Source organism: Panthera leo, chromosome E1 (genome assembly GCF_018350215.1).
Source record: "Panthera leo isolate Ple1 chromosome E1, P.leo_Ple1_pat1.1, whole genome shotgun sequence".
Classification (NCBI taxonomy): Eukaryota; Metazoa; Chordata; class Mammalia; order Carnivora; family Felidae; genus Panthera; species Panthera leo.
In genome coordinates this window covers 38,473,343-38,483,753 of record NC_056692.1, presented here as the reverse complement: position 1 = coordinate 38,483,753, position 10,411 = coordinate 38,473,343, and the positions used below count along the sequence as shown (strand labels likewise).

The following is a 10,411-nucleotide window of genomic DNA, read 5'->3' as shown; positions in this document are numbered from 1 at the left end:
GACAGAAAGCAGGAGGGAGAGGGGTTGACCATGGGGGCATGGGGACTTGGGAGAGATGATGGGCCACGTGTCCAAGTAGGGGTTGTAGACTCATTAACTGTCAGGACTCATCCCAGCAGTGGGCCCAGGACTTGCAGAGGATACATGCTATGAGAGTCCACTCCAGCTCCCAGGCCTGTTTGAGTTACCCCCACAGCTTTAGGTCCTGTCAGGAGATCTCACCTGGATGACATTCCCTTATACATTCATTTATTAAACAAGAAGTTACTAGGCACCCACTATGGACCAGGCTCCGTGCTGGACACTGGAGATCCTCAGATGACCAAGACCACCCTGCCCTCAAGAAACATCCAGGCTGGGGGTGCCTGGGTGGCTCAGTCGGTTGAGCATCGGACTTCAGCTCAGGTCATAGTCTTGCAGTTCATGAGTTCAAGCCCCACATGGAGCCCTCTTCGGATCTTCTGTCCCCCTCTCTCTCCCTCTCTGCAAGGAAGAGAGAGAGAGGAAGAAAGAAAGAAAGAAAAGAAACATCCAGGCTGGAGGGTACCTGGCCAGGATCCATCGGACACATTTGCCAAGGCCTGGTGCCCTCTTCTCCCACTCCCCTTCTCTACTCCAGCTAGCCAGGTCTTACCAGACAGAACTCATAGATGTATCAAAAAATAATCTTTATTGTCACTAGTATAAAACATAGCAGATCAACTGGCCTCTCAGTCTGTACAAAGTGTGGGGCATAAGACCACCTGGGCTACCCCATTTCTCCCAAAATGCCCTGCCCAGGGCAGTGCCCAGGAGTTCCGTGAAGGGGAGGGCCACCCCAAGTGCCTTCTCTTGAGGAGACAGGTCGGGGGTGGAGTGGGTGAGGAGCACTTTCTGCCTGAGGGAGGCAGAGGGGCCGAGGAGAAGACCCTCTGGAGTAGGGGAGCCCTCCAGTTCATGAGCCTGTCCCCACCTTCTGCCCCCTCCAAGTCCACCCTGTGAGCATCGGGGGCAGTGGCCAGCCTGGAACAGGCTGAGACCCATGCCTGCTTCTGTGGCCGTCAGAGGGCCACGCGGGTACAGCAGTGGCGCAGCAAGCATGGCAGGATGCCACGGTTCAGCTGGTGGAACTGCACAAGCTGCAGCAGGTCCGTGAAGCGAGTCTGGCCGTCATCCATGCTGAAGTAGAGGCGGCCCTCCTCCTCGCTCTGGGGGACGGCCACAGGGGGTGGGGCGGAAGGTCAGGGAGGGACTCGAGGGGATCCCTCCTGGTCAGGGCCGAGGTCCCCAGTGCTTGTGCAGGGCCAAAGGAGAGAGCGGGAGGCCCCAGACACACCGCGGGCCGGGGAGCTTCTCGAGGGGGCCTGGTGAGGAGACAGGGATTACTCACCGGGAGGATGAGATAATGTTTGACCTTCTGCAGGTGGCACAGAGAGAGGACAAAGCCTTGTGGGTTCCGTTGACTCTCTCGAACAAGGAACAGGCTGCCAGGAGACAGGGCAACATTACCCGAGGATACACAGCTGCCGCCTGGACACGGGGCCTCTCCTGTCCCTGGGTCTGTTGGCCTGCTCAGCCCTGCCCCTTACCCGTCCACCAGGCCCTGCTGCCCGATGAGCCGCTGGCTCTCCTCTCGGGAGATGCGTCCATGGAACCAGGGTTGGGTGCGGTGGATGGCTGGAGTTGGGGGAGGCAGATGGGCCGTCACTCTGGGGAGGAGGTCCCCACACTAACCTCCCCCACCGGGAATGCTCAGAGAAGCCACGGCAGCCCCCACCCCTGGGGACGCCGGGTGCTCACCCACCTGCACTGAGGCTCGTGCCTGAGCCTGGGGTGGGCAGGCTGAGACGATGGTTCTTCTGCAGAGCAGTGGGGGACACAGGGGATCAGGGCGTGACTGAGGTATCACCCGGCACCTCGAGAACATAGAGACCCTTTCCGCACCTGGCGGCCCGCCTTACCCCACTCTTCCTCCCACACCATGGAAACCCACGTGGAGAGAAGGTTCCCAGTATAAACATGCAAATGGGTACAGGCCCCTCACCCTCCAGGCCTGGGCCTCCTCCAGGGCTGCACTCAGAGCTTCCCGGGGGTTCTCGATGACACGCCCGGCATGGCCAGAGAAGTCCATGGCCACCAGGGTGTTATCAGAGACACTCCTCTGTAGATGGGATAGGATGGAGAGGGGTCAGACGGGGTCAGGGCACCCACCCCCAGCTAACCCCCCTGTGTACACTCACCAAAGGTGGGGAGCCCACACAGGATGGACGCAGGTGGCGAGACTGTGCCTGCTGATAATTCTTATACAGCTGCACCCCATACTGCGGGTTGGAGAGAGAAAGGTCAAGCAGGTGCTGGCAGCTGGGCTGTGAAACCCACACACACCAGAACTCTCCAAGGGCAAGACTGCATCTCTGCCCTGGATAAGGAGCTTTCTGAAGCCGGAGTGAGGACTCCAGCCTTGGACCCAACATACTAACAGAGCAAGGCTATGATGCCCCCTCATTCCTGGGGGCAGAGTTATAATTCCTCACTCATGCCCCCATGCCACTCCCAGGGTCTCACCTTGAAGAGGCGGAAAGCTGCTAACCAGCAGGTGCGGCTCTGCTCATCCTCGCTGCAGAAGACCCGAAGCCCCTTGTGGCCATTTCGAAGCTTATTTGGCTGTAGAGAGAGGAAACCAGCTGGTCCCATATCTGCCATTAGGGCCAGATATCTGTCTCCGTAGTGCAGGACACAGGGCAGAGGGCAGGGGGAGGAGTCTGGGTGTCCCAGATGGGAGCTCAAAAGCCCTAGGTAAGATCCCAGGGCCTGAGCAGCTCCCGTTGCCTCCCAGGCCAGGCCAGGGTCTTTACCTTGATACAGAAGCCGAAGTCCGTGGGCATCCCATAGAGCTTGCGGCCCTGGGTCACCACGTACACGTTGGACTCGTTCACATCTGCTACATACTGCAGGTGCCTTGGATCCTGTGCAGCACGGGTAGACAGGACTTGTAACAGGCAGACCCTGTCCCCCTATTATTGTCCCAGTAAGCCAGCTGGGGAGATGTCAGGACCAGAGAGGAGCAGAGAAGTGCCTCAGGTCACACAGCAAACAGAAGCAGAGCCAGGGCTCGAACTTAGTTTCACCTGCCTTTCCCACCACTACTTCCTGGGGTAGGTAAGCTAGGAGGGAAAGAGGAGCAGCTGAGGGTCTCAGGGTCCAGGGGAAGAAAGGTCCAGGAGTTCCAACAGGGAAGGGACAACTCCTAGAAGGACCAGGAATGGGATACCCTAGGGGCTGGGGCTGTCAACCTTCAAGACCTCACCTTGGAGGTGCCCTTGGTGGAGTAATAGAGGCCAGACCGGCGCAGGAAGCAGAAGAAACGTTTCCAAAGCTTCCGTCCTGACCCTCGAAGCTGCAGGAAGCCCTGGATCTCTGGGAAGCTGCCTGCATTCAGGAAGTTCTGAGGCCAGAAGAGAGCAGGAAGAGCGTGAGACGCCAAGAGGGAGACAGGGAGATACACACACACATACACAAAGGCCTTCATAAGAGAAGGTGATCCACATAGATTTACCGTCCCATTTACCAGATGCAGAAACCTGACGCTCAGCCAGGAAAAGTAACTTGTCCGGTCGTTTAGGACCGTGCTAAGCCCTCCACCACACACAGGGAAGGCACAATGCTTAAGGGTCAAAAAGCGACAGGAATCATGACTGGGAATATCCCTTTACCTGGATGAGGTCTTCATGGGATATGCCTGTGTGTGCATCCAGACAGCTGGAGACCATCTTTTCCGGGAACAGGGAGTGCTGGGGGGAAACGAGTCAGGAGCCAGGGATTGAGGGCCCAGGTTGGGGATCACGGTATCCCAGTGCCCAGACCCCCTTCACCCACACTCACTGGGGAGCTCTTGAACAGTTCATACTTGGCGAAGTTCTTCCGGAAGACAAAGCGGCTGTCTCCACCAATGGGCCAGGCAGCCTGCACTTCCACCACTGACTCGTGGTCCTCCAAGCCCCGCTCTGGCGTCAAGGGCAAAAAGCAGGGCTCAGCGGAGACCTGCCAGGCCTCCCAGATGAGCCACCTGCCCAGCCCAACGTGTGAAGCATTTGCCTCCCTACCCAGGCAGCCCCCTCCACCCCAACTCACCCAGCGCCAGATAGGGATGGCACTCCACCAGCCCCCAGTTTTCATCGCTCAGGGCGTGAGCCCGCTGCACCAGCATTTCACACACGTAGCGAGCCGTGGCACCTGCCGCCACCTCCACAGACCGGCAAGCCCCATCTTCACTGTACACCTTTACTACCTGTGCCCCGGGAATTGCAGATGACTTGAGGAAGGGCAAAGGGTGGTTATTTCCCTTCTGCTGCTGCTACACCTGCAGGGATTCCTGATCAAATTCCCCAGCCTCCACGGAAGTGGCACCATATCCACCCTCATATCCACCCTCATATCCACAGCATCCCCATATCCCTGCCTTCTCTCTCCCAAGACAACTCACATGGGGGCGGCTGGCGTCTCGAGGGAGCAGCCCCCTTGCACTGGAGGGCCCCCCGAGAATGGGGGTCTGTGAAGGAGGACTGCAGAGCTCAGGGAAGGGGTTGGGGATGGAGGGTAGAGAGCTTGTCCGCAGCTCCTCCTCTCGAAGAAGATTCCTGTGGCCCAAGGTAAGGGGCGGAGAAGAGTTGACTGCAAGCTTCTGTCTCACCCCAGCGCTGACCGCCTCCCCACCACCAGCCCCTCCTCAGCTCCATCACCCCATCGTACCTGCTGGTTGGAATGGGCAGAGGCTGGGACCTCTTCACCTCCCCAGGCAGAGGGGCATCGGGAGGCGGGGGAGTCCCAGGAGGGGTCCCAGGGGTCAGGTACAGATCTTCTGGGGAGCTGCTGAGATGAGGTGGAGACAGACCCAGCTCCATAACATCTGAGGGAGAAGAGGGGGCTGGAAGTGGCTGATCTTGACCCCTTGTCCTGGGAAGAGGGGCCAAGAGGACCCAGACCTCCTGACTTCACACAGCTGCCAAGGGGCCCCTCAGAGTTTGCACAGCACCTCATTGCTCTCCCTCTAACTGGAGTTTCTCTGGAGCCTCTGGGGAAGGGTAGAGTGAATCCATTTACAAAAAGGGACTTCAGGTCCCTGAGAAGGAAGCATTCTTGCTCCCATCGCAGGTGAGTCAGGGAGTAAAACCTGGTGTTTGGACTCCAAGTCCAGTGCCCTTCTTTTAGCCCCAGGTTGCCCAGGGGAAGAGCTAAGAGGGTCCCACTCCGCCACCATGGGGCAACAGACTCCATAACCCACAGACTGTTCGAGGCTCAGACTTTCAGTCTCTGAGCATGCTCTGAGCACAGGGCACTCAGCTCCTCCGGGCTCTGCCCCAGGTTTTTCCAGTGCTTTGTTGCCAGACCTGGTTGCCAGAGCCTGTTGTGGCAACGCCTGCCCAAGTGCTGAGTGATGCACAGAAGGGGAGAAGGAGGTGGGCCAGGATAGGAACCAGGAGGGCGGGAGGCAGGCTCAGCTGCAGTGAGGACAGGACTAACCTGGGGGCCCTGGCCCCAGCAGCCCCCAAACCTTGTGTGCCCTCCCCAGATTCCTCCTCCCGCCCAACTTTCTTGAAGCCCCAATGCCAGAGCTCCCTCCTCTGAGCAGCCTTCCTGGATTTTCCACCTTCAGACTGAAGGTCTCCCTCTCTGCACTGTGCTGGGGACTCTGTGCCAATTACGTGCACCTGTCTTACCCACCCACTGGTCTGAAGACGCCTGGCACTGCTAGACAAGGCCAGGGTCTTACCCATGTCTTATCACCCACAGGTGCTGCACAGGTACCTGAGACAAGTAAGGACAGGAGAGCTGGGGCAAAAATGCCCACCGGGGGCAGAGGCAGCACGGGCTCCTCCTCCACAGGAAGAAAGACCCCTTTGGCTGGGTGAGGACCTGGGAACACCTGAGACCTAGGCCAGCGCTGTTGGGCTGCTGGGGGCACCTGGCATTGACCCTCCAGGATGGGGTAGGTCCCAGACTCTTAAGTGAGGGGATGTGGGGGACAGGTGAGTCAGGGTGGGGCGGGACAGCACTGCCTGGGGCTCTCTATTCAACCTTGACTCATCTGCACAACTTCCTGGCTTAGGAGAAACACAAACAACCCTGCCTCTGCCCACCTCCCTCCACTCCCGCCCCCAACCTACCAGCCTAGGAGGAATGGGGGAGGCACAGGGCAGGGACAGGATGGGGGAGAAAGAAGCTGCCTGGCCTGCAGCTCCTCTGACATCATTTTCTCCTCCCCACCCTTGGCCCACCTCCAGTCCAGGTGGTACTCAAAGTCAGCCCCCAATCTGGTAGCCACCACCCAGCCCAGGAGCCCCCTCCCCCAAGGAGAGAAAAAAGGCCCGGCCTGGATTTCAAAGGCCCATCTGGAGTGGAGCTGACCTCCACTGATGCCCTCACTCACCACAAAGAAACCACGAAGTGCTCTCTATCCTGGCTGGGGCCTACCAGGCTTTCATTCTGATGCTGCTGCCCACCCCTGGAACCCAGGACTCAGTGGCTCAGAGGACTCCTCTACATCAACCCTGGGGGATGAGGGTCCTCCTGACACACTCTTCAGGGTGTCCTGGCTGGAAGGGTACTACAGGAGCAGAAGTAGAAAGTCAAGACACCCAAGAGGACAGACACAGACAGGCAGAAAAAGCAAGGTTGGAGGGAGAGACAGGGAGGGGGCTCAGGGTCCTGCAGGGAAGGGTAAAACACATCCACCAGTGAACATCAACAGACACCAGAACGTCAACAACAAAACGCAGTGTCCCCACTCCCATCCCGTTTATCCTCTGGCAACCAGCCCTGGTGACTTCACTCCAGGGAGAGGGAGACTGGGGGAGGGGGGTGTGCAAGGAAGCCAGACAGGATATCAGAGACCAAAACTGGGGTCCTCCTCCACCCCAGGGAAGAGGAATCAGGGCAGTGTTTGGACCGGGAAAGGGGAGAAGATCTAAATCAGAATCAGATTAGATAGAGTCTGGCCTCAGAGGGCTGGAGGCCGACTGAAGACTTGGGTTTGGCCTTTCCATCCTTCACCCTGCCCTTCAGACCCTTCCAAGACAAGAGAAGAGTGGGGCAGTTAGGACCAAATAGATGAAACTGGGAGAAGAATGGGGGTCCTAGCTGTGGGGCCCTGGCAGCCCCCTCCCAAGAAACCTGAACTCTCAAACTGGGGCCCTCAGAAAGCTTCTGTTGAAGAAACAGACCCCCATAATCTATCAGTCCCCGAAACACAGCAACTCCATGCCGAAGCTTCCCCTATGGCCTCTCCTGCCCCGCGGCTCCGGCCCCACCCTCCTTCCCGCCGTCCCGGCCTCCTGCCTCCTTGTTTACTTCCTGAATCTCGCCCCACCTGGCTGGCCCCAAGGGCGGGTGGCAGGGCAAGAAAACAAGGCCACCTCCGCTGCTAACCAGGGGAGGGGGAGGGGCCGGCAGGGCCGAGGCCCGGGCTGGAGACCAGCAGGTGGCGGGAAGGCCCCCGTCTGGCCCAGCACTCCCCTCCCCGCCCCCATCGGGATTTATTGTAAGGGGAGGAAGGCTCAACCTTCGGGGGAGTTCTGGGGGTACAGGGCCCAGGTGAGGAGGCGGGAAACCCCTAGGTGACCCAGAGTTGGGGGGAGGGTCCAGGACCCTGAGGCCCCGCCCACTCCCTCACTCGAAAAAAATGACCAATGCGAAAAGGGAGGGTAAGCTCTCTTAAAGTTTAATTTGGGAAGAATGCTGGAGTGTCTGTGGAGTTAATCATTACACGCTGCTTGCCTTCGTGGAGGGCTCCCCCAGCAGGATCAGGGGGACAAGGGAGACCAGAGTCCAGGGCAGGCCGACCAAGAGGGGCGGTGGGGTTGGGAGACTTTCCAACGGCAAACAGGTGCATTCTCCATCCCCGTAGTGCCAGGGAGACCCAGATTCGGGTCTTTGTGCAAACACTACCCCCCCACCCCAAACATGTACACACACTTTCCCTTGGCCCCACTGCACTGCTGACCCCCGGCACCAGTCCCCCAGCCTTCGAGCCTTCCTTCTGAAGCCGGGAAGGACCCTCTTGCCTGCCCCGCCCCCACCTTCCCTTCCGAGGGTAGGACCCTGTGTTCTGAGCAGGCAAACAACAGGAGAAGGAGTTCTAGCAACTTCAGGGAACCCTCTCCTCTACTGCCCTCCAAATTGGAGGGTACCCCTTCCCCAGGGGAGACGTCAATCTTTAGTAGAGCCTTGGGGAAACCTCAAACGGGTAACCTCAGGCTGAGCAAGCAATGATCTGAGGCAGCTCTCGGTATTCGGCCCCCCTCCCAGCCCTCTTTCTGGGGAGGTGGGGAGGGGCTTCAGCGGGAAAGCAGCGTCTCTGGAAGGAGAGGATCAGAGATCTTCCTTTCTCAACCCCATCAGCAGCTTTGTCCGGGGGCCAGAGGGAGGCGGGGTACAGGGAGGGAAATAAGGAATAAGGAAGACAGGAAATGAGAATAGGGAAAGACTGAGAGCAGATGGTGAGGAAGGGGCGGGATATGGGAGACTGGAGAAAAAAGAGAAAGTGAGGCCGCCAGAGTAACGCAGAAGGAGGCTGGATCTTTCCAAATTGGCCCCAGACCTGCTGCTCCTCCCCACCCTCACGATGAAGGGCCCGTTTTGGTCCTTACCTGCACCCTGGCGTTGGAACACTTGGCTGGGGCCACCGGTTTAGGGAGAGAGACACCTGGCCCTTAACTACCTGTCCCCTCCTGCCCCCGCCCTTGTCCTGACATCACTGAAGGGGAGAGGGAAGGGGGGAGCCAGGCGGCTGTCCGTCCGCCCATCAGGGCAGCCTGCCAGCTCCTGGCCCTGAGACCCGCACGGCCTGGGGCCCTGGTGGGGCTGGGGGTGGGAGCAGATTATCGTCTGGGACCCATCCTGGCAACCTTACCTAGAGAAGCCCCAGCAGGAGTAGCAGGACACGGGGTCCGAGGTCCGGTTCTGTCTAGGGACCCCAGATACCTGGACTTGATTTCAAATCCACTCCCTCTTCCCTAGAGGTGGTAGGAGGGCGTCCTGACTTTGGAGGTAGAAGTGAGGGTTGGGGGAGGGACAGCCCTATGTGTCCAGGCTTCTGGACGAAGGAAACTAAAATTATCTTGGGCAGGTGGGGGCGGGGCCGGGGGGGGGTGGGAAGCTTGGGAGGAGGAACCACAGGAGGAGGGGCGGGGACTCTGACACTCTACTCTGGCTGGGATTGTTTTTGCCCTTCTTAGCCAGCCAGCAGGTGCCAGGGGAGAGGCGGGGAAGACAGTCGAACTGAACAGCCTCCAGAGCGAAGATCTGGAGTCCTCGTGACCTGGGAGGGAGGGGCTGGGGGCTGGAAGGTAAGGGGAAAGGACCGGCGCACCCTTCCCCAGGCTCCTCACCAAATCGGGTCTGCTCATTGGCCAAGCTAGGGGGCCTGTCTGCGGCTCTGAGTCCCACTTGATGTGGCAAAGAGCACTCAGCGAAAGAGGGAAGCCAGCCAGAGGGGTGTCCAGCAATAAGGCCTGCCCCTTGACCTCCAGCCACAGTCTGGCCACCCAGCCTGCACCCTGGCCCTCAGAAGCACCCAGAGTATGTTCTCCCTTCTTTGCAAAGTCCAGGGTCTCAGCTTCTTCTGAAATTGGAAGAGTTAGGCAGGGTCTCATGGTGAGAGGAGTGATCTGGGGGAAGCTCTGGCCAGGTGCCAGGGACACACCCTCCTCCCCCCCCCCCCCCCCCCCTTAGAGCCATCACTTTAGCTCACTCTTTCAGCATTAGGCACACACAGGGGTCAGGGAGAAGGCCTGGATCAAAGGCAGTGGTCACCTCCCAACCAGGAGTTGGTGACAGTTGGGTAAACAAACAGTCCATAGGGTGATAAGAGGTCTGCCCTGGGGGACCATCAAGGAGTGGCTCTAGCCTCAACTTTCTCCAAATGGGTTTTCCTTGGAAAAACCAGTATAAGTGGACCAAGCAAAGAAGTGGGGGAGGGGACAAGGTCACCTGGGCCATGGAGCAGCTTGTGCAAAGCACAGAAGGCAATTCACTCAATCATTCCTTCATTCGTTCAGTTAATATTTGTTAAGTACCGGGGCGCCTGGGTGGCTCAGTGGGTTAAGCATCCGACTTCAGCTCAGGTCATGATCTCACAGTCTGTGAGTTCGAGCCCCTCGTCCGGCTCTGTGCTGACAGCTCAGAGCCTGGAGCCTGCTTCAGATTCTGCGTCTCCCTCTCTCTCTGCCCCTCCCCTGTTCATGCTCTGTCTCTCTCTGTCTCAAAAATAAATTAAAAAAAACATTTAAAAAAAGATATTTGTTAAGTACCTACTAAATGCCAACCGCAAGCTTGGTACTGGGGAAAAAGTGGGGAGAAACAAAAACAGATCCTGCCCTTATCCTCATGCAGCCCAGTTGGAGAGACTGATGTTAACCAAAGAATCACACATGGG

At 58.5% G+C, this 10,411-nt stretch overlaps 1 protein-coding gene across 2 annotated transcripts; it reads right to left on the bottom strand.

Annotated features, from left to right (window-relative positions):
* Positions 1-662: 662 nt before the first annotated feature.
* GRB7 (growth factor receptor bound protein 7) lies at positions 663-9,063 on the bottom strand. 2 transcript variants are annotated; one of them, XM_042916957.1, is made up of 15 exons: positions 8,888-9,063; positions 4,729-4,885; positions 4,463-4,616; positions 4,111-4,267; positions 3,862-3,983; positions 3,693-3,770; positions 3,287-3,424; positions 2,835-2,945; positions 2,545-2,643; positions 2,220-2,300; positions 2,024-2,140; positions 1,784-1,838; positions 1,569-1,656; positions 1,370-1,463; positions 663-1,187 (listed from the first exon to the last, which is right to left on the bottom strand). In XM_042916957.1, the coding sequence occupies exons 2-15, from the start codon at positions 4,878-4,880 to the stop codon at positions 1,041-1,043; spliced, it is 1,593 nt and encodes a 530-aa protein (XP_042772891.1). In that variant the 5' UTR covers positions 4,881-4,885; positions 8,888-9,063; the 3' UTR covers positions 663-1,040. The 2 variants fall into 2 exon arrangements, with proteins under 2 accessions (XP_042772891.1, XP_042772892.1); XM_042916958.1 differs by lacking the exon at positions 8,888-9,063 and adding an exon at positions 8,625-8,678.
* Between the last annotated feature and the right edge of the window lie 1,348 nt (positions 9,064-10,411).